The sequence below is a fragment of the Balaenoptera ricei genome, chromosome 15, assembly GCF_028023285.1.
Source record: "Balaenoptera ricei isolate mBalRic1 chromosome 15, mBalRic1.hap2, whole genome shotgun sequence".
NCBI classification, from domain to species: Eukaryota; Metazoa; Chordata; class Mammalia; order Artiodactyla; family Balaenopteridae; genus Balaenoptera; species Balaenoptera ricei.
In genome coordinates, this window is record NC_082653.1 from 13717744 (window position 1) to 13743290 (window position 25547).

General features: G+C 46.4%; 1 protein-coding gene across 21 annotated transcripts in view; it reads left to right on the forward strand.

Moving 5' to 3' along the window:
• Positions 1–25547, forward strand: part of ZMYND8 (zinc finger MYND-type containing 8) — a 161003-nt gene that overhangs the window by 16478 nt on the left and 118978 nt on the right. For 12 of the 21 annotated variants that reach the window (XM_059898485.1, XM_059898488.1, XM_059898490.1 and 9 more), the window contains exons 1-3: positions 15328–15390; positions 16073–16306; positions 25100–25170. In XM_059898485.1, the coding sequence (XP_059754468.1) occupies positions 16293–16306; positions 25100–25170 (85 nt within the window). In that variant the 5' untranslated portion in view covers positions 15328–15390; positions 16073–16292. The other 9 variants (XM_059898478.1, XM_059898492.1, XM_059898476.1 and 6 more) reach the window with 8 other exon arrangements.

Sequence of the window (25547 nt, forward strand, 5' to 3'; positions counted from 1 at the left end):
GGTGAGTCCTGTGGCTTTCTGGGGGAAGGGCATTCCAGGTGGAGGGAACAGCCAGGGCAAAGCAGCATAATCAGGGTACCTACCTCACAATGCTGGAAGGATTCAATGGCTTAATATATGAAAAAAGTTAATTTGAGCCTCACCTGGAGCACACACACACAAAAAAAGTTAAGAGCCCTGCTGAGTATATAGTTAGCAGGCAGTTAATATGAGTTATTACTATTATTACTATTATTATTATTCATCAGAGGAATAACAGGCTCTGGCTCAGTGTCTACTCTGGACTAGGCAGCCTTCTACGGCTGGGGATCCAGAATGAACTAGCCAGACAGCGACCTGTCTTCCTGGGGATGAACACCTAGCTGGGGGAGACCAAGAGACCAATAAGTCAACAAACAAAGAACAGCCTATGGTGTGATTGCTGACAACCACAGGGCTCAATACAACAGGGTGATGCCATAGAAGGTGATTGCTGGGTGGGGCTGGGGCAGTGCCACTAGATAAGGCAATCAAGGAAGGCCTCTTGGAGGAGGTGACCTTGGAGCTAAAGTCTCTTTCCTCCAGGGGACGTCCGTGGAGAAAGGTCCACTGGTCAGGTCTAGATCCATGACTAGGCTGCCATTGGCCAAGGGGGCGGTGCCCCAAAGGTGAGAATTTAATGAACTTAAGAAGACCTGCAAGTCACTTCAGGTTAATTACAAAGAGCATGAATGCTGGTCAAATTGGTCTCAAACCCCAGACTTCTTTTATCATCCCCCGCGGCCATCCCATCCCTACCTCCGAATAAAGAAAACATCAGTGAGAAATAGAAGATAATTCCGTAAGTCAGACCCCAGTGTTTATGTCTGACTTTAGGTCCAGGTGGGAGCAGTTAAGAACAGGTACCGTGGTTGCCCCTGCATACCCGTTGGTGACTCTCAAAGAGAGTTAATCCATATGACCATCAGGTGGTTCCACATTTTCAGTGGGCTCTCTGGGCTGGATTCAACACAGCTCCTCAGATACCCTCGAAAATCCTTTTCTCCTGAAAATTCCTTTATCCCCCAACTGTTTCAGGGCAATTTACCACAGGTGGGAAAGTATGGGGTGTCTGATGAACGCAGAATGCAACTGTGTTGAATCACGTTCTCGGAAGTCCTTTCTTCCCAGGTAGAAAGCAACCAAGGTGGCTGTTTTGACATGCCCATGGTCATGTTTCTTTTCTTCTGAATCTGCATTTTGTCATTTTGCTTTGTTTCAGAAAAAAAACAGAAATCTGCCTTAAGCTTAATCCCCCTTCTCTCCCCCCACCAACCCAATGTAGTTGGGGCTATGGAGAAAGTACAGAAAGGCAGACCTGGGTTCAAGATCCACAGAATGGGGAGAGAGAGAGAGAGAGAGAGAGAGAGAGAGCAAGCACACAAGAGTGTGCACTCTCTTACGTCATGGGGACTCTGGTGGATCTGTATTCACTCATTCCACAGATATTTATGGCGCACCTCCTGAGGGCCAGGCACTGTGTTAGGCTCTGGGAGTCCATCATCAGAACCCAAGATGAGTCCCTGCCTTCCTGTAGCTTACAGTTTACTGTACATTCACATCTGACAAAGAGCCAAGAAGGGCTTTAGCATGAGCCTTCCAAAGACCGGGGACTTTGCTTCTTGGCCCTCCCACTGATTAACTGTCCTCAGTTTTCCTCTCTGTTAAATGGGTTCAGCCACTCATGCTGTGTAACTCAGAAAGCTTTGTCGTGAGGCCCTAGGAGATGACATCCAGTAGAAGAATAGCCTTACTGCTTGCTCTTTATGGCATCTGTATTGGGTGCTAAGAATTGGGTAGCTCATTTTCTTGGAGTCCCAACTCCACCCTGGGTGGCTCTTGCTGTTATCTTCCTTACCCAGAGGCAGAAACAGGTCAGAGGGGCTGAATGACTCTTCCAAGGAGGCTCAGGACTCCAAAACAGAAAGGTAAGGAAGAGAAGACCCTACTGGGGAGAGTTTGATGGGACCAGAGAGTTAGGGGTGCCGGATTAAATACAGGATGGACTTAGACTATAAGACTGTTCATTGTTTATCTGAAGTTCAACTTTAATTGTGTGTCTTCTATTTTTGTTTGCTAAACCTGGCCACCCTACAGAGGTTCTGACGTTAGGCTGATGGAGGCCTGGGGTATAGCTGGGACAAGAAGGGTTGGGGCGAGTCAGTGCTCCTGGTCCTGGTGAGCCGGGGAGGTGGGAGATGGGGAAGAGGGGGCGCGGGGGTGTGTGTGCCGGTAACAGCAGGGAGAGGGGCAAGGATGGGAAGACCCAAAACCCAAGTAACTTCCAGCCTCAGGGTAAAACCTTTTCTGCCTGGGGGCCTTCAGCTCCTCAGCTGCTCCTTTGTTTGAGCTGCTCTCTTGTGAATTCTGAGTAGTCAGTTTAGGTTGACCCGCCCCTGCACGCAGCTCCTCTGGCCACACCAACTTTTGCTTTACCTACCAATCACTGTAGCTTCCTTTTGTAACCTGGTTACCCCCCTGGCTGGCTTCAGTTTTTCTGACTCTTAAAACTTGAGTTTCCGAATTCTTTGGCGGATTCAGGCATCCTTATGGCTGATTCATTCAGCCAGTCCTTGTTCAACATTCACCAAATTATTTTTGAGCACCTACTGTCTGAGAGGGAGGTACAGAATTGAACAAAACAGACACTAAATAAGAAGTCAATGATAAGAATTTATATCCAGTTATTAAACTTGTATTAAGTATTCATTTATGATTGCCATAGCAGCATGAGGGTAACAAATAGCAAGGGGCAGTCTGATTTATTGGGAAATGAGTCCAGGAAGGGTACCCTGAAGAAATGAATTTTGTGCTAGGTTTTGAAGGATGAGTAGGAGTTAACCTAATAACAACAGTGATAGTTAAGTGGTGCCAGACACTGTGCCAAATAAACACTATTACTAAAGGAACTAATTTACTCCTGTCAACACTAGGGGATGTGTCATTATCCACATTTTACAGGCCCAGAGAGGTTAAGTTACTTGCACAAGGTCACACAGTGAGTGAATGGCAGAGTCAGAATTTGAATCCAGCCAGAAGCCTAGCTGGCTTCAGAGCCTCCCAAGCTGGCTGGGGTCAGGCTGGAGCTGAGACCCAAGCTGAAGTTGGGGAAGGGAATCCTGCAGACCCCAGAAGGCCCAGTTAAGAATTAAAGACTTTGGCTTGAGAACAATGGGAAACCTTTAAAGGGTTTTTAGAGGTAGGGGGCGGGAGATGGGGGTGTGTCCTGGTCCAAATTGAAATTTCAAAAGATCCCTCTGGCTGCGGAAGGTGGGGGATGGGAGCGGACTGGGGCCTGGGGGCTGGTGGGAGGCTGTTGCCTTCCTGCCCAGATAATAGCTAATGGTGGATCTGGAGCCGGCCACCAGCTCTGCAGAATGGAGTTACGTGGCCGGAATCGACAGTGTAAGACGCTCAGAAGGTAAATCCCACAGGGCTCCGGGATGGGAGGTGGGAGAGGAGAGGTCAAGGGTAATGACTAGGTTTGGGGCTTGCAGAACTGGCTGGGAAATATGAGGTTTGGTGGCCTGAGAGCATCTGAGTATTCAGTGTTGGCCAAATCGCCCAAGTCTGGGATTTCTGTTGGGGCTTTGGTGTGCTTTTTTTGTTGTTGGGAAATTGGTTTCGGATCACCTTTGAGTGTTTCTTGTCTACATTAGTTCCTCTTCTCCAAAGTATTTGTTGCTTGGAATATTAGAGGCTGAGAGGGCTTAGACTTCATTTTTCTTATGAATGTCTTCCTTTTTTCAGATGAGTACGTTACTTAATCTCTCTGCGCCTCAGTTTTCTCATCTGTAAAATGAGGTTAATAATAGTGCCTGATTCAGAGTTATTGGGAGGATTAATTGATACATAAATTGTGCTTCGTACAGTGCTTGGACGTGGTAAACTCCGTAGGTGCAGGCCGTTCTTCAAGGTAAAGACAATGCTGCAAACGCTGCTGATATCTTGTGACCAGGAGGGAGGTGGACGCAGGGGTGGTTGTAGAAGGAGGTGAAAGCCCGTAGAAGTCACTCCAGCGACTCAGCAAGTACGTGTGAAGCATCTTTCTGTACCTAGTAACAAGCAAACTGTTTAAAAAGTGTGCACAGAAGCTCAAGGAATTTATAGTCACTCAAATGAACAAACATTGAGAGAGTCCTGAGTGCTGGACCTGCTCTGGACTCTGGGGTGACAACTGTATATATGAAAACAAGTTTCCTGCCTTGAAAAGCAGATACAACACTTAATTTTAGAATGTACTAAGTGCTGGGAAGACAAACCGTTGTTTGAACCTGATGCAGTGATCCCAGAGAGCTTCCTGGAGGAGGTGACGTTTGGTCCTGGCTTTGAAGCAGAAGGAGCAGTCGCAAAGGTCCTGAAGGGGTGGGAACTAGTTTGACAGGAGACAAGTGGCACATTTCCAGGACCCCAAAGTAGGTAAGGTGGCTGGAGTGCAATAAACAGTTGAAGGGGAGAACTATTTCATTTACATTTCTATATATTGCCATAGATGAAATTCCTGGTGGTCAACTTTATTTGTATACAAATTATAACTCCGTACTGTGCAAGATGGTTCAAAATGCAAATCAGGGCCATGATTGATCTACTGAAGATCTTGTAGAGAAACTACAAGTAAGAAGAAAATGCCATTCATTGGACAAATATTTATTGAGCAACTACTATGCCCCCGGACTGTGCTAGCCTGGGGAACACTAGTGAACAGATTCACAAAGCGCCTTCCTTTGTACACAGACAAAAAGTAAGTAAACGAAGAAATAAGGTGCTTATGTGTTGTGCTATGTCCTAGGAAGGAAATAACAGGTGATGCCCCAGAAATGTAAGGGAGTTGGCGTCAGATGGGTAATCAGAAAAGGCCTCTTGGAGCTCAGAGATTTAGGGACCAGCCTGGAGACGACTCTGCAGGCCATGTTCAGAGATAGGATTTTCATCTGAAAGGGGATTTGCAGAGGTTTTCTGTAAAGGACGAGATAGTAATTATATTAGGCTTGGAGGGCCATATACGAACTCTATTGCAACTACGCGACCCTACCACTGTAGCATAAAAGCAGGCCTGGACAATAATAAGTGGGTGCCCGAGGCTGTGTTCCAATAAAACTTTACTTACGGACACTGAAACTTGAATTCCCTATAATTCATGCATGCTACAAATTACTTTCATTTTTTATTTTTTTCAACCATTTTACTTTTATTTTTATTTTTTTGGCTGCACCACGCAGCATGTGGGATCTTGGTTTCCCGACCAGGGATCGAACCCGTGCCCGCTGCCTTGGGGGCTGGGAGTCTTAACCACTGGACTGCCAGGGAAGTCCCTCAACCATTTTAAAATGTAACAAAACTTTTTTAGCTCCAGGGCCAGACAAAAACAGGTGGTGGGCTGGATTTGGCCCCTAGGCTGTACTTTGCAGACTACTGTTCTAAAGCCATGGGAACCCATTGGAGGGTTTTGAGTCAGGGAATGAAAAAGTATGATTTAAGAGGGAAAGGTATGAAGACATGGTGTGATGCCAGAAAGTGGATGTAAGAATCCATTCCAATCGAGCAAGCAGTCATTCCACAAACACTGACTTCCCATGGTAGTCATGGTGCCACTGGAGGGGACCCATGATCTGTAAATCACAGTTCTACACTGCGGACTTTATAACAGCAGGAGAGGTTCAAGAGCAAGACAGAAATACTGAAAGAGAGACACAAAAAAGCAAAAGTGGCATTGAAAAAACAGCAAGGGGGCAGACAGGTGGCGGGAGTGCAGTGAGCCAGTGGCAAATTGGTAGGAGTTGAGTTGGAGGGCATGTGGAGGAGTTGTGATTTTATCCTAAGGGAGATAAAAAGCTGTGGAAAGTTTTTTAAAATTGTGATAAAATACATATAATGTAAAATTTACCATTTTACCCATTTTGGAGTGTACGATCCAGTGGCATTAAGTATATTCACAATGTTGTGGAATCACCACTATCTAGTTCCAGAACTTTTTCATCACCCCAAAAGAAAAAGCCCAATACCCGTTAAGCAGGCACTTCTCATATTTCCCCTCCCCCACCCCCAGCAACCCTCAGCGTTCTTTCTGTCTCTGTGGGTTTGCCTCTTCTGGGTATTTCATATAAGTGGAATCATATAATCTGTGGCTTTTTGTGTCTCGGTTCTTTCACTTAGCATAATGTTTTCATGGTTCATTCATGTGTGTGTCAGTACTTCATTCCTTTTTGTAGTTGAATGATATTCTACTGTGTGGATACACTGGATTTGTTCATCCATTCGTCCGTCGATGGACAGTTGGGTTGTTTCTATCTTTTGGCTATTGCGAATAGTGCTGTCCACAGAAAGTTCTGAGCAGGCAGGTGATAGTTTGTTAACAGGATCCCTCTGGCTGCTGTGTGGAGAAGAGCCCAGAGAGGGCAGGAGGGGAGGCTGGAGACCAATTAGAACAGGATTCCTAGTCTTGACTGCGCAGGGTGAACCTCTGGGAGGTGAAACATGCACTCCCGCAGAACTGGAGCTGAATCCCCAGGTGATTCTAAAGGGAAGAAGGCTGGAGGATTGGTAACCACTGGGAAGAAGCCGTTAGAGGTCCTGTGGGTGAGCAGGGGCGATGATGCTGATTGAGGGGATTAGGTGACAGGCAGAAGAGCCAGGTTCAGAACACACTGGCCGGGGGTGGGGTGGGGGGGGATGGGATGGGGAGGCGGGGGGCAGAGTGCCCAGGTTTCTTGCTGATGGTTTGTCTTTTTTTTTTTTAATTTTTGCCCACGTGGAGGGGCATGCGGGATCTTAGTTCCCCAACCAGGGATCGAACCCGTGCCCCCTGTAGTGGAAGCACAGAGTCTTAACCACTGGACTGCCAGGGAAGTCCTCTCTTGCTGATGCTTTGGATGAGGGTGTGTGCGGAAGTGGGGAGTCGAGGGTGGGAGTTTCAAACGACCAGTGGAAGGGTGATTCTGTTGACTGGGATGGGGAGCCTTTTGGAGGAGCGGTTTGGGAGAGTGTAGAAGATGGGCTTGCCTCGCTCACTGGGAGGTCCCAGGAGCCCCAGGCTGAGGAGTCACAGGCAGGGGACGTAGGCTCTGGTGCTGGAGGAGTTGGGGAGCTGAGAAGCCTCTCAGGTGAGAAATCAGGAAAGACCCTCTGGACATGAGGTGGCACCTAGGGTGGCTGTTACGTCAACAAGCGTGGAGAACGAGCCACGGTGGGTCATGCTTCCGAACTTCACTGAAAAATAGAGGGAGATGAGGCAGGCAAGTCAGGTATGGAGCCAGATAAAGGGGTGCTGATGGGGAAGTCAGGGTTGCATTTAGTTAGTGGAGAATTGCTGAGAGTTTTTGGAAAACAGCAGTGAAAAGGATCGTAGCCAACGTTTGCTTTGAATGTTTTGTTTAATGGCAGGTGTTTTCATACCCTTTATTTTTACTTTTTTTAATCAATTTTTTAAAGTTGAAGGATAGTTGATTTACAATGTTGTGTTAGTTTCTGGTTAATAACAGCAACGCGATTCGGTTATACATATATATATTCTTTTTCATTATAGGTTATTACAAGACATTGAATATAGTTCCCTGTGCTATACAGTAGGACCTTGTTGTTTATCTATTTTATTTATTTATTTATTTTATTTGTTTCTTTTTGGCATGTGGGATCTTAGTTCCCCGACCAGTGATGGAACCCATGCTCCCTGCAGTGAAAGCGTGGAGTCTTAACCACTGGGCCGCCAGGGAGGTCCCTATCTGTTTTATATATAGTAGTTTGTATCTGACAATCCCAAACTCCTAATTTATCCCTTCATATCCTTTAATTCATTTACTGTTCAGTACAACATTTTGAGATAGGAAGTACTGTTCTTGTTTTATAGGTAGAGAGCCAGGTGTAGAGAGTTATGGAAATTACTTGGGGTTTTGTCACTAGACAGTGACAGACATAGTCCCAAGGAGCTCAGGTCCTGAGTGTACATGTTCCAGGGGGCTCTCATTTGGGGTAGACTTGGAGATGGTATGCACAGGTGTGGGTGTGTGAGTATGTGTGGAAGGGTAAAGAATGTTCTGGAAGATTTTGCATCTGAGGAACGGAAGGATGACAGAGGAAGTAGTGAGCCTGTGTCTCACTTCTCCATGCTCAAGTACTGCAGCCGCACTTGGACTTTTTTTGTTCCTCTGAAACACCAAGCTCCCAAGCTCAGGCCTGCCTCAGGGCCTTTGTATTTGCTGCCAGCTCCACCTGGAAGGCTCCATCTTCTTCAGCTGCTATGTCACAGCCTCACTGGAAGCCTTCCCCCACCTGTCTAAAGCAGACTGCCCCCCCCATCCTGTCACTTCCATATACCCTCACCCTGCTTTGTTTTTTCTTCATAACATTCATAATTTGATATTTTATGTTATTCATATATTTGTTTAATAGCTCATTACCTCTTCTGCTCAGCTGTCAGCTCCTGGAAGACAGGAGCAACAGACAATAAATCTTAGAGGTACAAAAAGGGCTCCCTGCATATTTGTAGACCACCTGGATCCACAGCAAGAAGATGCCTGCCCAGGGGAGAGGTTGGATCTGGGTAGTTAGATTTGGAATCTGCTGTGGTAGTGGATGAAATGACTGCATGAAAAGGTTTCGAGGAAAGAAGAAACATCTAACATTTCTTGAGACTGCATGCTGTGCCTGTGTTAAATAATCCTCACAATGTCTCTAAGGCGAGGACTATAATCCCCACTTCACAGACTTGGAAACTGAGGCGCAAAAACATGAAATAACTTGCTCAAGTTCTGTAGGTAGGAAGAGAGGAATCTCGGAATGGACCCCTCTCCCCCATCAGGCTAGCTCCAGAGCCCAGATGAGGAGCATCGTTGGCTAGAAAGACAGAGCAGAATCTGGAGTTAGAGGTGTCAGTGCAGATGGAGAGCTGGTCGCTGGGAGGGGCAGTGGTTTGGAAACTCGGAAATGTCCAGCATCAAACGTTAGCAAGAGGTCAAGTGGACCCAATACTAACTAAGCTTGTTGAAGTAGATTCTTGGAGGTCAGTGATGACTTTTTTTCTTTTAAAAAATTAGTGCTCAAAAATAATGCAAATATAAAATGAACACATCAGAGATTTTGTCTCACTCATTATTAATGAGGGTACTTGTAAGGTGTTATGATCAATTCAAAGGTGGATTCAAAGTACTGCAAGCCTAAGGAAGGAATGCTGAATTTACAAATAGATGCAAAAACTGGCAAAAACTCAGTTCAGTATCCACCAGGCAATAATCAATTGCATTCCAGGGGATTACATTTGCATCTCTATGGAGAAGAGTCATTTGCATAACTATTTATCTTCTACAAGTTACAGAGTTGTAAATAGCTCCAAAACACTGAACGGTGCAGGTAACCCAATGGGGAAGCTAGACAAGCTACACGTTAATCTTTTTTTGCCCATTTCCCAATCTTTCACAATTTTCCTAATATTACATTTATTAATTTATTTTTGAAGAAGTAATAGATTCGCATGGTTGAAATTCAAAAGTTATAATGGTGAACACAACACTGTAAATCAACTATACTCCAATTAAGAAAAAAAAGATATGGTGAAGTCTCCTGCCCACTCCTGACCCCCAGACACCCAGGACCCCTTAGAGGCAAACACTGCTAGCAATTTCTTAAGTATGCTTCCAAGAGATTCTATGCATAATAAGCAAACGTGTTAAGAAAAAGATAGATACACACAGGTTTGTCTATTTAAGAAAAACAAATGACATTATATTCCATGTTCTGTTCTTGTGTTTTTTAAACTCAACAATATGTCTTAGAGATTGTTCCATAAAAGGGCTCCCAGATTCTTTTTTTTAAGATTAAAAAAAACAGGAATTCCCTGGTGGTCCAGTGGTTAGGACTCAGCACTTTCACTGCGGTGGCCCGGCTTCAAGCCCTGGTTGAGGAACTAAGATTCCACAAGCCGTGTGGCCCTGCCAAAAAAAAAAAAAAACCTGCCAAAAAAAATCATTTATGATTATTTTTATTGCAGTATAGTTGACATACAATATTTTACTAGTTTTAGATGTACAACACAGTGATTCAACATTTACATGCATTGTGAATTGATCATCACGATAAGTCTAGTTACAATTTGTCACCATACAAAGTTATGGCACAATTATTGACTATATTCCCTATGCTGTACACTACATCTCTGTGACTTATTTTATAAATGGGAGTGTGTACCTCTTAATCTCCTTCACCTGTTTTTCCAATCCCCCCATCCCCCTTCCCTCTGGCTACCACCAGTTTGCTCTCTGTATCTATGAGTCTGTTTCTGTTTTGTTTTTTTTTTAGTCCCAGATTCTTTTTTTCACAGCTGCATAGTATTCTGTTGTGTAGCAGGACCATGTTTATTTAGTCACTCCCTTATTATCTTTTTTTTTTTTTGGCCGTGCCGTGTGGCATGTGGTATCTTAGTTCCCTGACCAGGGATCGAACCCGTGGCCCCTGTATTTGGAGCGCGGAGAGTTAACCACTGGACCACCAGGGAAGTCTCTAACTACTCCCTTACTGTTGGCATGGTGACTTCTGAGTAAATAGTTAATTGAAAGGCATTAAGGAGTGCGTGAGTAGTGAGGCAGAAGAGACTGGAAGAGAAGTTTTCTTAGTAGAATTGGACTGTTAATAGTTCCTACCTGAGTTTCATCACCTAGGAAATGGGATTGATGATTCTAATGGTGCCCACCTTACAGAGTTCTGAAGGTAAATGGGTTAGTTCATGTAAGTTGCTTCTAACAGTACTTGACACCGTACTTGGAACATGGTAGCTATCAGTATTTATCATTATCCTCCTTGGAAAGTTTTTTTGTTTTTTCTTAAAACCACAACTTAAAAATTTTTTTATTTATTTATTTACTTTTGGCTGCATTGGGTCTTCGTTGGGTTGCACGGGCTTCTCATTGCAGTGGCTTCTCTTGCTGTGGAGCACGGGCTCTAGGCTCGAGGGCTTTAGTAGTTGTGGCTCTCGGGCTCTAGAGCACAGGCTCAGTTGTAGCACACGGGCTTATTTGCTCCCCGGCGTGGGGGATCTTTCGGGACCAGGGCTCGAACCCGTGTCTCCCGCATTGGCGGGCGGATTCTTAACCACTGCGCCACCCAGGAAGCCCAGATCTAACTTGTTTTACAAGGATTCCTGGCTGCCTCTGTGTGTGTGTGTGTGTGTGTGTGTGTGTGTGTGCGCGTGCGTGCGCGCGCACGCGCACACACGTTTGCAATGGCAGAAGCAGGGGACTCAGGTAGGAGAAAGGTGCAACCACCCAGGTGGGAGATGATGTTTAATTGAGCTCTAACACATATCGGTCGCAGTGTTAGACTGAGGGCACAATGGTGAAGGATTCAGACCAGGTCTTTGCCTTGTTGAAGGTCTCAGGCTAATGCAGGGTTTCTCAGCCTCAGCCCTGGTGATATTTGGGGCTGGCTAGCTCTCTGCTGTGGGATTCCGGTAGGGGATCTAGCAGCATCCCTGATTCTCACCCTCTCGATGCCAGTAGCACCCCCCCAACCCCTCCTCCAGATGTGACAACCTAAAATGTCTCCAGACACCAGCACTGGTCTAGTGGGAGACAGAAACAAACAGAGCAAATAAATATGTGTGCTTCTTTCCATAATGGTAATTGCTCAGATATAAAAACAGCAGGTCAGGGGAGGTCCCGAATCTTCTTTTTTTTTTTTTTTTTTTTTGGCTGCGCCACGTAGCACACGGGATCTTAGTTCCCAGGCTACGGATCGAATCTGCGCCTCCTGCAGTGGAAACGCAGAGTCTTAACCACTGGACCGCCAGGGGAGTCCCTCTTCTTCCTTTTGCTTTGTGTTTTCTTGCGTCCCTTACATCTCTTCCCACCCACACTGCCGCCATCTGCTTGATGGTCAAGTAGCATCTCCTCCCGCTTTCCACCTGCCCTTCCTTCCCTCCTTTCTCCATTAGCGTAATCCTGCCAATCCCTCCTAGAAAGAAGAAAAAAAACAAAACAAAATAAAAAAATCATCTAGAGGACACCTCTTCTCCAAGGCAGGGACGAGTCCTAACTGCCTCTTTGTGGCTGTAACATGACTCGGTCAGCTCCGTGCTCTGAAGGTGAGCCCTTCTGTCACCGTGCCCGAAGTTGGCCTCAGTTCCAATTGGCCAAAAGGAAACAAAACAAAACAAGATATTTAAGACACTTCCCGGCCTCAGTCCCGGCCGTTTCATGTAACGGACAGAGAGGCCTGTTGCTCACTGAAGGCAGATAACTCCAAGTGTGCTTATTTTCATAGTCAGCCGAACAGACTATCTTGGGATGCAGCTTGCCGAGGCTGCCGCTCCGGCTGCTGGCCTGGCTGCGGGCCATTTCAGTGGGGCCAGGCCTCGGCCAGTAAGATGCCTGGGGAAGGGGGCTGGGGTCAGCCCTTTGCTCTCCTTGGAGGCCAGCTTTATCACTGAGACACTCTGTCTGGCTTCCTTCAGCCAGATTCTATCCCCAGATTCTCTCTGACTCCTGGAAATATTGAGAGACACGTATTAATCTATTTTTATTAGCTCATGGCTTATTCATATCACCACGGAACCTGCTTATTTAGGCCTGTGCTGGCTTTGCTATCCAGAGGCACAATGGTCGGATTTTTTTCCTTTCACTTCAGCCAAGGTTTCCCACCTCGGCACAGTGGACGTTTAGATCACATAATTCCTTGCTGGGGGCCGTCCCGTGTGCGGTAGGATGTTTAGCAGTATCCCAGGTCTCTACCCATTAGGTGCCAATAGCACCTCTCCCCCCCAAGTTGTGACAACCCAAAAGTCTCCAGACATTGCCATCTATCCCCTGGGGGGCAAAACCACCCCTGGTTGAGAATCACTGATTTCAAGGAATTTTTATATTCCTGATTTTAGAGATGGCAAAGTGTCCCCCTCGACATCTTGCTGGAGGTTTGTAGGGAGAGAGGAGCTTTCTCTGGGCCTTTGAATGATTCTGATCTAAAGATCTCCCAGGTTCATCATTCAGTATTTAAAACATTCTTGAAGGAGTCCAGCTCCTAAAAGAAAACACAGATCATGCAGTTGCTGTTAGTAGATTTTAGCCTTGTTTCTGCTCTGCTTGGTTCGGCTTCTCATTTCTTTCTTTCTTTAGAGGCAGGCAAAAGTACGGGGTTTAGGGATGTGGAGTCGTCGCTGGATTGGAAGTCTGACCTCTGGCACTGGCTTGCTGTGTGACCTTGGGCAGCTCACTTCACCTCTCTGGGCTCAGTTCCAGCTCTCTTAACAATGCACCCTACTTCATGGAGTCAGTCTGTGTAAAGTGCTGATTTAGCCAGTGCCAGGCATGCAGAAGCTGCTGGGGCTACTCTCTGCAGTGGGGGTTTGAGAGGGGCAATCTCTAGATGGAGGCCAGCAACATTTGGTTTTCTTTATTCCCTGCTTATCAGCCACATTCCATCAAACCCAGGATTGGCCCTTAGTAGGCCTGCCTTGGGCAGCCTTTTTCAATCCGTGTCCCTCCCAGGATTCCATCTGCCACCATACCTTTGTCTCTGTCCCCAGCCGAATTGCTGTTTTCTAGATAACCTCAGACCTACCCGAATGCCAACAGCATTCCTCAAACGGAGCAGAGCTGCCAGAATAAGCCGGCAGCTTCCTGCTCTTTGCCCCAGAAAACATTTCAAGTGATCAAGTGATCAGGGGGAGGGAGAGAGGGAGGGGTAGGATGCGGCAGCTGCTTATGCAACCGGCTTTAATCCGGGGCTAAAATCCAACACGCCAACCAGCGCTGTATTTTATCTCCTCGGGGGCTCGGTCAGGTAGTTGTGCACGAGATCCGCCACGAACTCGTCGTCCTGTTTGCCCTCCCCAAAGCAGCACCAACAGACACAAACAGTATCCCTTATAGGATGGTGGTGCCGGGCCGCTGCCCCGCACTGCCGGGAGGGAGAGCGCGGTCTGATTAGTTCTGGCCTCCTGTCCCCCGTTTGGTCTCCCCGTACGTGGTTCTACCCCCAGGAAGAGGAGGCCCCTCCCTTCTGGTGAGGCCCAGGCCTGTTGTCCTGAATGCTGGACCTCTGTCAGGCCACCGAGTGGTGGCGGAGGTGTCCCTCCCTGCGTCCCGGCCTCCTCGGCCTAAAATTCAGCAACAGCGGCTACAGAATCCCCTCCCTTTTCCTAGAGCCTGGGCCCTGCCCCTGCGGTACAGGGTGCTTGGATTCCTGGCTTGCTCCTGTTTGATAGAAGTTCCCAGCCAGGAGGAATTTATGTACACACTGTGGGCATCTGTCGTCCACGTGGGGGTGGGCAGGGTGAGCAGGGCCTCAGCTCCACCGTTTTCTTTGTGGCTTCTTTGTGGCAACGAACCGTGTGGGATGAGAAAGCCCACGAGTCCTAATTTTAGGAGGAGAAGGGGAGACTTTATTGGGCCATAGTTTTACCTCCTGGCATATGGCTGTGTCACCTCTGGAAGCTTTCTCCAGCCTCTAAAGAATGGTGTTTTATTTAGCTTCTGTTGTTCCCGCTTGCTGTTTTAAAAAAAACCTTGTTAATTAAGCACCTTGTCTTTAAAAAAAAAAAAAAAAGCAGCAGCAAGTGAGCAGGGATGCTTTAAGATCCTTTTGGATTTGCTTTTTCTTTCTCAGGCTACAGACCCACGACCAAGGCAGCTTGACAGAGGAAACAGGCAAAGACCTCCTAATACTATTGAAATGGGTGGAATTATAAGCAGTTCTGCAACAGTAGTTAATATTTTACTGGGGAGCAGTGCCAGAGAGATGGGGGTGGGGTAGGGCTGTGTGTGAAATAGCTGTTCCACCTGCCTTTGGGGACCCGAAGAAGCCGTTCTCTGTGGAAATAAATTTAAGCAAGAATCCTTACAAAGCTCATGGGATTTTCTGCCACCGAGGGCCCAGTTTCCCAGGAACATCCTTACAGGGCTGGTTGTGTGGCAGGAAGGTCTAAGCAGTGGGTGTGTAGGCCTGACTAATAATGGGGGTTCTTGTTCCCTGGCTGAGTTTGACATCTTTCTTTCTCCCTCTGGATTTAAATGGCTTCTCAGCCCGAGAGGCACTGCCTGTGCCCTGGATTCAGAAGGTACACGCCTCCTTGGGAAGCCAAGGCGAGAGACAGCGGCTCTCTCTCTCTCTCTCTCTCTCTCTTTCTGCATCTGCCGGGAGAGCTGCCGCTGGTATTTTTCCACAGGCCTTTTCTGCGCTCTCAGGGCCTAGTTTTTCCCAGCCAGGCCCAGAGTCTGAGAGAGGGTTAATAGGCAGGAAGCTGAAGCCATCGCAGACTAATACGGAAGTCAGATTTTTGTTTAACTGACAGGTTTAGCAGGCCTCAGCGCTGGGGGAGGGGGCTGGGAGGGGAAGGGAAGTTTGTAGATCTAGGCATGTGGCCTGCTAGGAGCGCCTTTGGCTTTTCTTAGGGTAAGGATGGGGAGGGGGGCCCCCTGGCATCCTGGCAGGGAGGCAGGAACCCATTTTGGCTTTCCTCTGAGTTCTGGCTGGGGGTGGTGGGGTGACGACAGGTTAGATTCTGGGCTGGGGCAGGCAAGTGGCTCTCTGGTCTGCTTTGTCCAGGAGGCATTTTGATAATGACGATGCAAACTTGACCACTTGGCTCCCCTCCTCCCCTCTCAGCCCGAGTGCTCTGTCCTCTGGGAAGCCAGGGCTGCCCTGGAGTGACTTGGGGGGCTCTCCTGGCCCGTCCGGTTTGCCTCAGAGGCCTGGCTCCAGCTTCTTCTTTCTCTTGCCCCCTGGGCTGTTTTCCTGGGCCTCCCCGCTCTTCGGCTTCACTTCCCCGCCCCCCCCGCGGGTGGTGGGGAGAACATTCTGCTGGATTGTTCTAGAAAACAGCCAGCCTTCCTCCCAGCGAGAGAGCCGTTTCCGTGGGGGCAGATGAGGGTGAGCCCTTGTAGCTCACCCCCGAAACTCTATTGTCTGTGGCCTCTGGGCCTCGGGCTTTGCTGGAGCAGGTCAGGCTGGCTGCACTGGTTTGCTCGTGCCGCGAAATCTGGCCAGGGTGTGGGAGAAGGGCGTCTGCGGGCCCCTTTCCTAAGTTTTTCTTGCTGCAAAAGGCCTAGCTTAGCCTGTCTTTTTCTATGCACAGGATGGCTCTTGCTCACCAGAGCCTCACAAAGATAATCGCTCAGGAAGTGTTTCAGCCAATCCGGGGCCGCCTTACACTCCGATTTGCCGGGGCAGCCAATCGGGGATGAGCTTTTATTAGGCGGCCAGATCATCAAGCCGAAGTGCCAAACCCTTTTTCTGTGAGAACTAGGAGCCTGTCCTCCATGTTTTATAAGTATTGACATTACACAGTGTTAACAATGCATCCACAGAGGTAAGCTCGACTTTTTAACCATCTTTTCTCCCCCTCCCTCTGAGACATCCGCATTGTGGGCGAGCAGTGTGATTTCTCTGTGGCTGGCTGTGCCACAGTCACCCCTACAGCACTTAGGTTAACTTGGAACTGTTTAGAGAGATTTTTTTTTTTTTTTTTTTTTTTGCTTTCTTGGGTCACATGGCTAAGTAGCCATTAGCCAGAGCTCGGTTTTGCAAACTGGCAAGGGCCTGGCACACCTTTTCTTCCACCAGGACATGGTGTTTCTAGAAGAGTGTGAAGCTAGATCCTGGTATTGCCAAAAAAGAAGCTTTTTTTTTTTTTCTCCCCCCTCCTTCCTCTCTCTTTTTCTCTCCCTCTCTCTCTCTTTCTCTGAGCAGTTCCCCCCCCCTCCCCCTTGCACTCTTGTCTTCTCTTGTGTCACATGCCTGCTGGGGGAAGAAAATGGAAGGTAAGCAAGCAGGCTCCCCTCCAAGGAGAGCTCATGGCAGACAGCAAAGCAGGCAAGTTTACCTCTCCAAAGAGGTGCTGGGAAGGCTGGACTCAGTTCTGACCAGAGAGGACGTGTGTTTGCAAAAGAACCAAGCCCTCAGCAGAGCAGTGCTAAGGACAGATCCTAGCTCCTGGGGCCTAGGTGGGTGGTGGTGTCTCCCCATGGTCTTTTCTCTTCCTACAGGGTTTCTTCACTTGAAACTACATTGTTCAGCCTTTTTTCCTGACTTCTATTGATACAGAGTGTTCTTCTGCAAAGCCAGCCTGCAGCCTGCAAATGTTTCTGAAAAGTGTTTTCTAGGCTTTGGAGGAAGTTTTTGGAGTAGGGATGGGGATGGGGGGCGGGGGGGGGGAGTGTAGGAGGGGGGGTGGGGGAGAGATGTTGGACAACATCCTGCAATAAATCTGAGGAGTCTTTTTTGGAATCCCTTAGTTTTCTCCTCCTGCATGGTTTTCAGTGGACTCATGTATCTTTTCTCCTTGTTTTCATTTTCCTTTCCCTTTTTTTTTTACATTGTATCATCCTCTGTCCTCCTGTGTGATAGAGTGCAGAGGAAATAAAATCACGTCTGTGGCTCATGACAGCATTCCATATTCAGTGGTTGGGTTGTGTTGTTGTTGTGTGTGTTTTTAATAATCCCGTGTAACTGTTTAAAAAAATTTCCTTTTTGATCAAGTCCCAAATCTGCCAGCCTGTTCTCTCTTCTTAACTGTGGAAAAATGAGACGGTTGCTTGAACATTTGTTGGGTAAGTAAAGCAATCCATTTCTGTGACCATGTATAAAGAGTTTGGCGAACATTTGGGGTCTGTTTGTAACAGGGGGTCTTGGCTCCAGCCGTTGGGGGCTTTTTATGAGCAGGAACCCAAGGAGGGCTTTTTCATAGTGTCTTGATTTTAGGTGACTGTTTGAATCCACTGTTTTTCCTGATAACCTAGGGCTAGGATTGAGGATTATACTTCCTGTTTACCCTCAGGGAAGAAACGTTCAGTTCATTGTGACTTGACTGGAGACCTTGAATTGGGATTGTTTGGATATTAGATAGAAAACTCTGGGTAGGTGATCTGCTTGTGAAATGTAAGGAAACTGCTTGGTCTTAAGCGTCACAGAGCCTTAAACATGGGGGGTGGGGAGGAGCTGGGGGTGGTGGTGTGAGTCCTTATGTTTTAAGATACTTACATGTCTGTAAAAATCCCACCCACCACCAAACTTGGTCTTGATTCAGGACTCAGTACACAACAGACCCGGCCTTTTTCCAAGCCTGACCCACACATCTGTATATGCACACTTACCTTTACTTCTGATTTATTTCTCACTTTTTACATTTCTCCTGATCTCTTAAGGCTGCAGCTAGAACTTCAGAGTGACAAAAGTAGCTTCTTGTTTAGCATTTGCTTCAGAATTTCCCTAGAAGTTCACTGCATAAATTTCCAGCCTGGAGACCAATCCAGCAGGACTGTAAATGCTGGAAGTATATTCGGTTGCTGTGTTATGCCAACTTTATGGTCAATAATCTTTCTTCTTTTAAACTGGTGTCCAGCAACCCACCTTTGAGAACCAGTTGGAAAAAGGCTCATTTAATAATGAGGAATGTACCCAATTATAAGCTGAGAAGTCTTTGCAAGACAGGCCAGCTTCTTAGAGTAAAAGGACAGGCCGTTAATGATGTAACATACTTAGAACTGAACTGCTTGCGTGCTATTACCCCACACAAGAAAGTTCAGAGGCTTTAGCTGTTTTCTTTGTTCTTATCTCCTGGCTGTAAATGGAAATTACATATTGAGGTTCTTGTGGCCTCCTTGGAAGCAATATCTAATCACAAGACTCCTGGTTTGGTGCCGTCAGTGTTTGCATAATGGTGCATTTGTTGGGCTGGAAGGAAACCTAAGGGCAAGGCATTTGTCCTCCAAAAGCTTGCATTAAAATGGCTCCCACAGGTTTGCAAAGCCAAGATCTGTTTTCAGATGTGCAGGCCCAGCAAGTTCTCAGCCCTGGAGCAAGCCAGCCACTTGCCTCTGGTCCTGGGGGCACCACCAAACATGAGTCTGTAAAAGTTAATGGCTCTCGAGGTAGCATTGTTTTCCAGTTTCACTCAGGGGGAAAAAAAATAAATGTCTGCATTGCAGCAGGACTAGCTAGGGACAGCAGTGCAGGCTCACGGTGCAGCCCAATGGGGTTTCTCTCTCCAGCTTTTGAACCAATAGACTTGGAGGAAAGGTTACAGATTGACAATTGCAGTGGCTGGACCGAGAGCGGGCCTTCTGGAAATTTCTACCATCTTTGTTCCTTTTAGGAAAAGCACATCCGCGGAGCTGAAGCGTCTCCTACATTCCATGCCTAGGGCATCTCCCCTCCCCCCCCTTTCTTTTTTACATCAAGGTAGATGGTCCTCTCTCTGCCACGTTTGTAAATTGCAGAGGGAGGAACAGAACGTTGGGCTGTTTTCCTTTCTCCTTCTGCTTCTTCAGTCCCCAAAGAGGATGTACAGCTGCAAGGAACAAACACAGACACACTGGAGCTTTTGATTCCTCTCCTTTTTTTTTTTTTTTTTTTTCCTTCAAGACCCTCCAGGATGGATTCACTTTCTGCTTTGGGAAATTAAGTGGCATTCGTGTGGGGGAGCGGGAGTGACTGCTTTTATTAGCTCCAGAAAATGGTCAGTGTTCTGTCTGTAACTAGGAATTAATTATATATAATCACTCAGTAAACTTTCTACAGAGTTTTTCTAATTGCTGCTCAGGAACGTGGTTTGCCTTCTGGAGCTGAGTCCAGTTACTTTTATAATTAACAGCTCAAAGATTTGAGTCAGAAAGAAAGAAACAATGGGGCCTCCTGGATTATAAATTAGGGATGAAAACAATAGCTTTTTTTTTTCTTTTCTTTTCTTTTCTTTCTTTCTTGTTACCCCTTTTCTTTTAAACAAAACATTCCCCCTTTTCTTTCCCCGGGAGAACAGTGGGGAAATGGCTTCAGGTCTTAAATAGGAGAGGGGGGGTGGGGAAATGAGTCACCATTTCAAAAAGGGGAGGGGGTGACAGCAGCCCAGAAAACCCTGAAGGCAAAGGTAGGTTTTTCTTTTTTTCCCAAAGTCCAGCCACTTCACATGTGTGATCTCTTTGTTTCTTTTGCCTCCTTTCCCCCCCTTCTCTCTCCTGGGCAGAGGCCACAAACATTTTTCAGCTGGGAAGCCCTAGGTCTGGCTTTGCCTCTGGTTTGACCCTGAAAAGAAAGATACGTGCAAAAGTGCCTTGGCCACCCCACAGCAGAGGAGGAGGAAGGGAATCTGTGTAGCAGCCCTTTTCTTGCTCTCAAAGGCAGAAGGAAGGAAGGATTCACCCTTGGCTTCAGGTTGCTAAGGCTATAGATGCCCTTCCCCCTCCACCCCACTCTGTTTCCTGATAAACAAGCAGGCAGGAGCCATTGCAGCACTGCAGCAAGCTGGGCTGCCGGCCTGTCCCTCGTCATCAAGATTACCTACCTACCGGCCGGCCGGGAGCCAGCCGCCCGTCCTTGCCCTGGTGCAGCCTTGGGCACTGTGCCCTCCTTTTTCTCCTGAAGCTCACAAACAGTCACCTTGAAACTCTCCACCCGCAGCACCAGGAGAGTTCTGAGGCCATGCGCAGACCTGTAACAGTAAATTACATTATCCACTATGAGGCTCTTAGCTTGGCCTGTGAAAGCGGGTTTTGCCCAACCCATGGTTAATTTTGAGGGCTCTGTTGGGGGTGGACAAAAATCTAATTTGTGAGTATCCTGCGCCTTGGCTAAGGGCGATGTTTTCCTGTTGTTTCTTCCCTGCAGACTCGGATTATCTTTCCTTGATGTTAACTGTCTTAGGACTGGCTGGGTGTTTGGTGGCCGTTTTCAGGCTTATTAAACAGCCTTTTTATTTGACTTTGGCCTCGGGCTGGGGTGCAGCCCTTCACATGCCTGCTGCCCTGGAAGCACTTCTCATTTTCCCTAGCCCCTCTTTGGTAGGGATGCAGAGCTGGTTTCTCATCTACCAGAAAGGGGGAATGGGCTTCCTCCCCCTCCCCAGCCTGCGCCCTTTTAACAGTTCGGTTGTTTGCACAGACACCTGTCTGTCTGCACTTTGTGCCACAGGGCTGCCTAATTCCTCACCTTCCACCCACCTAATTCGAGGGCAAGGGGGCCTCATTTTAGAGCCTCACGTTGAAGGCTCAGGATCTGAAAGGGAAGGGTTTTCCTTAGGAACCTGTGACTTCACAAACTCCCCCTGTCACTGCAGATTTTTTTTTTTTCAAGCTTCTAAACGTTGGGTTGTTGGTGTCCTTTGGTTGAGCTTTTCCTAGTTCTGATATTTAGGAAGGTGGCTTTGAAACTAGCAGGGCTGCTTAAGCAAGAGCTACAGCTATTGAACAAACTGCTACCATTTTAGCTTCAATACAGGAATGAGGCAGTGTTGCCAGACGCCATTTTAAGAATCCTGCATAAATAGCTTAGCTACCGATGACTCTGCCTGTTTTAGGTGAGTGCTTATATAAAGCTGCTAACCATTCCCTCCCCTCCCCCCAATTTTTAAAGAAATTAATTGCAGATTTAGGGCAGCATGGTGTTTTGATTTTGATGTTCACTATTTTGTGATCTAGAAGAGGAAAGATGTTTGTGTCTTGGGGATGAAATATTTCTTACAGCCTGGACCACTTTGGTATTTTGAATGAAAGTAAAAAGCTGAAGGAAAAGTCCTTTCGAATGATTGCATGATTCTTGAATTGCTGTGTGATGATCCTCAGCTGTAGACCCAGACTCTTGTGCATGCTGGTTATATATTCTAGAGGGGTTAGATATTCTTGGTTAACAGTCAAATAGTAGGGGCACTTGGGGAAAAGAAATATCTGGGCATTGTGTTTCCAGGCAGTTTTCTGTCCAAACTAGATGTTTTCTCTTTTCTCTCTCTCCTGGAAGTGTTGAGGGGATGGGATTCCTGGGAATTACGGACCAGCCTTGAGTCTTCAGAATTAAAAATCAGAAGGCTTAAAACATCCTGGAGGTGCAGTTCATCTGCAACTTTTAATTGCTCTTTTCCAGTGCATGCAGGTGAAGAAGTAAGCAGAGGTTTTCTTGCTCAGGCATTGGGGGAGAAATCTTTTATTCTTTCTGGGACGGGATGGGATGGTCTTGGTTGTATGTGCAGGCGCTTGTTATTTCTTCTTTAATTGCCTGAAATGTATCAGTTTGTGAAATCCAGGGGCAAGTGACTTAGGGGAACCGTGAGTGCAAGAGGTGATGGTGGTGGGAACATACAATGTATACAACTAGTTGATGGTGTATTGTCCTGTTGGGGTGAGATTTTCAGCTAGTTTTACCCTTTCCTTTAGCGGGCCCCAGCCTCCCCAGTTGACCTTAAAAAAAAAAAAAAAAAAGTAATGTCAGTTTGAAACAAGGGCTGCTTGTTCCATTGTTTAGGATTTAAATAATTGGGGTTGCTGGAAGCTAGCAGATATGGAAGGAAAAATGCTGTGTATTTTCTAATAGACTTTAATGTGTTAATGACGAGAGTTCAAAGTCTTTTCTTCAGACGCAGCTGCTTTTTCTTTTTTTTTTTTTTTTTTTTTTTGCTTTTTCTTTTTAACAATTATTATTTGACTGTTTTTTTTTTCCCTCCAAATGACTGAACAGTTCTTAACCTAAATTGACCAAGATCTGTGGGGCGTTCAGACAGGTACAAATCTTTTCTCACCACCACTTTTGATGTAATATTCATAGTTTTTTTTTTCCCCCTAATAACATACTAGTACTTAACACTAAACCAAAAAAAAAAAAAAAAAAATGAGATCAGTGGTGTAGAAAAAAGGAAGTCCCTTTAGATGTGGCTATTCAAAATGACTAATTTTGCATTCTGGTCTTTGCTTTTGTAAATGAAGTTTTAAAAAATTTTTTTCCTTTAGATGCATAGACATTGCAATTTCCTTTAGTCAAATACAAGTTGTGTGTGTGTGTGTGTGTGTGTATATGTGTGCATGCATGTGCATGCATGGGTTCCCTTTGAAAGGATGGCTTGCTGATCTGTGAAAAAGATGGTTTTCTGAAATTGTTGTCCTTCAAATCCTTGGCTAAATCCTGGTGGTGCTATTGCTAAAGTTAGGTGATTATGGTGCCCACTTTGTAATACTTGGAAAGATAAAACAGCTTAACTTTCTTTTCCCTCTTTTCTGCTCCAGAATTATCTTAAACTCAGCAGCATATAGCCACCCCATCGCTAGTTTGCATTTTCTTAGCCTCTCAGCGGCTTTCCTGCCTGAAGTATTCAGCCTCCTCTAGGCTGTTACAAGCCAAATAATTGTTCTCTTGAATGCAGCCCAACTCCATGATCAATACACCTTTGAATGTTTTCAGCGCTGCAGAAATCCTTCAAGTGGGTTTGGGGGAGTCTGTAATGCATAATTGTTTCTTTTCACTACCAAACATTTTGGTTGGATCCCAGATTAGCGTTTTCTCCATCACTCAAAATATGGGATCGGTTTCAAGAAGTTTAAGATTTCACATACTTCATGCTAGAGAGGGGAGCAGAATTCTAGTTGCTGGAAAGATCAGGGTTGCTGTTTGTTTTTTTGAAGCTGACCATCTCCCCCTCTTTGAAGGGGCCGCATGGGGCTTTCTGTTAAAATTTATTTCTGATCACCCCAAGCAAAAAACCATCAGCAGTATCCATTTGGACAGTCTGGGGATGTCGCAGGCAGGGTGTGTTTCTGAGTTGAGATTGTTTGCCTCTTAAGTTGGAGTAAAAAGTATCAGTGCTAAAATCACCTGCCACAAATCACGGTTGTATTAGTGCACGTTAGCGACATGTTTAAATTTCAGAAGCAATGTCTTCTGATGAAAACCATTTGTGACAACATGTCTGCTGTTTCTTTGGTGATTTGTGTCCCAGGCGTTCTCTACAAAGGCTGTGTGGATGAAATTGTCAACGGGGTTCAATATCAGAGACCTAAATGTGTTAACATTCTGATTTAAAAGCACGCTGCCTTTCTGTTTCTTCTCTCTGCTGGGACCAGTGAAGTTGGAGGCCTTTAAGTTCTTCTAACTTAATTCTCAGCTCTCATCTCTCCCTTTCTATCTAGTCCCATCAAACACGGAACTCTCCTAAACGCAGCTCCGTCTGACCCTGAGGTTCCAGGCCTTTTGGGACTTACCTTTTGTCTCGTCACAGTCTCAGACCACGAAACACAGAAGGGACATTCTGATCCTTCCTGCCTTACCCAGCGTCCCCCCTGTCCTGGTTTTTGAGTCTTCCAGGTGGAAGATTTCAGCTATCTCAGTTGGAGATGCACCCATTTCTTCTTGTTGAACCACAGTCCGATGGAATTGCATCTAGAATAATTGCTCAGGTTCTTATCACTTCGTTGTCAGCCGAATGCCTGGAAAGTTCCAGCACCTCAAACTGTTGGCACTTAGAAAAGCAGAACTTTCCTGGCTTGGCCTGAGAGGTGTGTGTATGTCCGTGGGGAAGATAGGGAATGGCCCGCACCCTGTTCAGCGGGGAGTTCCAGCGGAGAGAGCGAGAGAAGATTCTGGTGGATGGCCCAGCAGAGGGGCCTGTTTTCCCTGCTTCTTATCCCAACCCCCAGCTCTCAGCCTGTCTTTTAAATAATCCTTCCTCATTCTACTTTTGTGGTGGGGGTAATTAGTCACAGCTCAAACGAGTGCTGAATGCTTTCTCTAAGCCATGCCTGCTACAGAGAGGAAATATCCCAGGGGTTCGGAGTGTGGAGACCCCAATCCTAATTCCTGGGCTAAGTGCTGGTGGTTTGAATGTTTTGAGACCAGGCCTTTTGCTTCTAGCCTGAGCATATTTTTCTACTTTGTAGCTTAACCTATATATTTTTTAATGTTCCTGCCTCATCGGGAAATAGTAAGATTTAGCCAGGAGGTCTGGGAAGATACTCTTTGCCTTGCAGAATTCAGAGATCTGAACTCTGGGTACCCCGAAAACCACCTCCAACCTGAACCCAGTGTTAACAATGAGAAACTTATTTACTTGAAGGCTGGGTTTTCGTTGGTCCATGGGGGTAGATTGTAATTGTGTCTTAAAAAAGCCTTTTGCATCTTCCAATAGCATGACAACTGGAATAGTAATTTGACTTAAAGAACAAGCTAGTGTTTAAAAACACTCCTATAGGACTCTTAACACTTTGTTTGAAATCAGGTGTGGGTTCCTTTCCCCCTACCCTTGGAAGATTGTCTGAAAAATGTGGGTTTGTTGTTAGAACTTCTAAACAACCGCCCCCATGGGGCAAGTTCTCAGTCTACCTAAACATGAACATAATTTGCTCTGTTTCAGCTTGGCTGAAGAGGAAATAAAAACAGAACAGGAGGTCGTGGAGGGCATGGATATCTCTACTCGCTCCAAAGGTAAGTAAAAATCTCGTATTATCTATCCAGAGCAGAGGAGGAAATTGGAATTTCTTTTTCTTGTTGTTTCAGTGCAGTGAAGTGTGGCTTACGAGTCGAGGCTCTAACACTCCTCCGATTTTGAGAGGTTGGCACCTTTGATGGATGAACCTCATTTATAGAGAAATCTCCTTTTGATTTGCTTTCCCTTGGCGTGTCTGTGTAGGTGTTCTGACCTGTCGGAAATTGTCCCGACAGTAAATTTTACGTGTGAGTGTCATGACGGAGGGCGGCTGGCTAGCTCTCTGCAGGGTGACTTTCGGGAATCAATTTAACTAAAGCATGTTCTAGAAGCAACTGGAGTCTCCAGCCGCTGCTTGGTTTCTGATTTCAGTAAC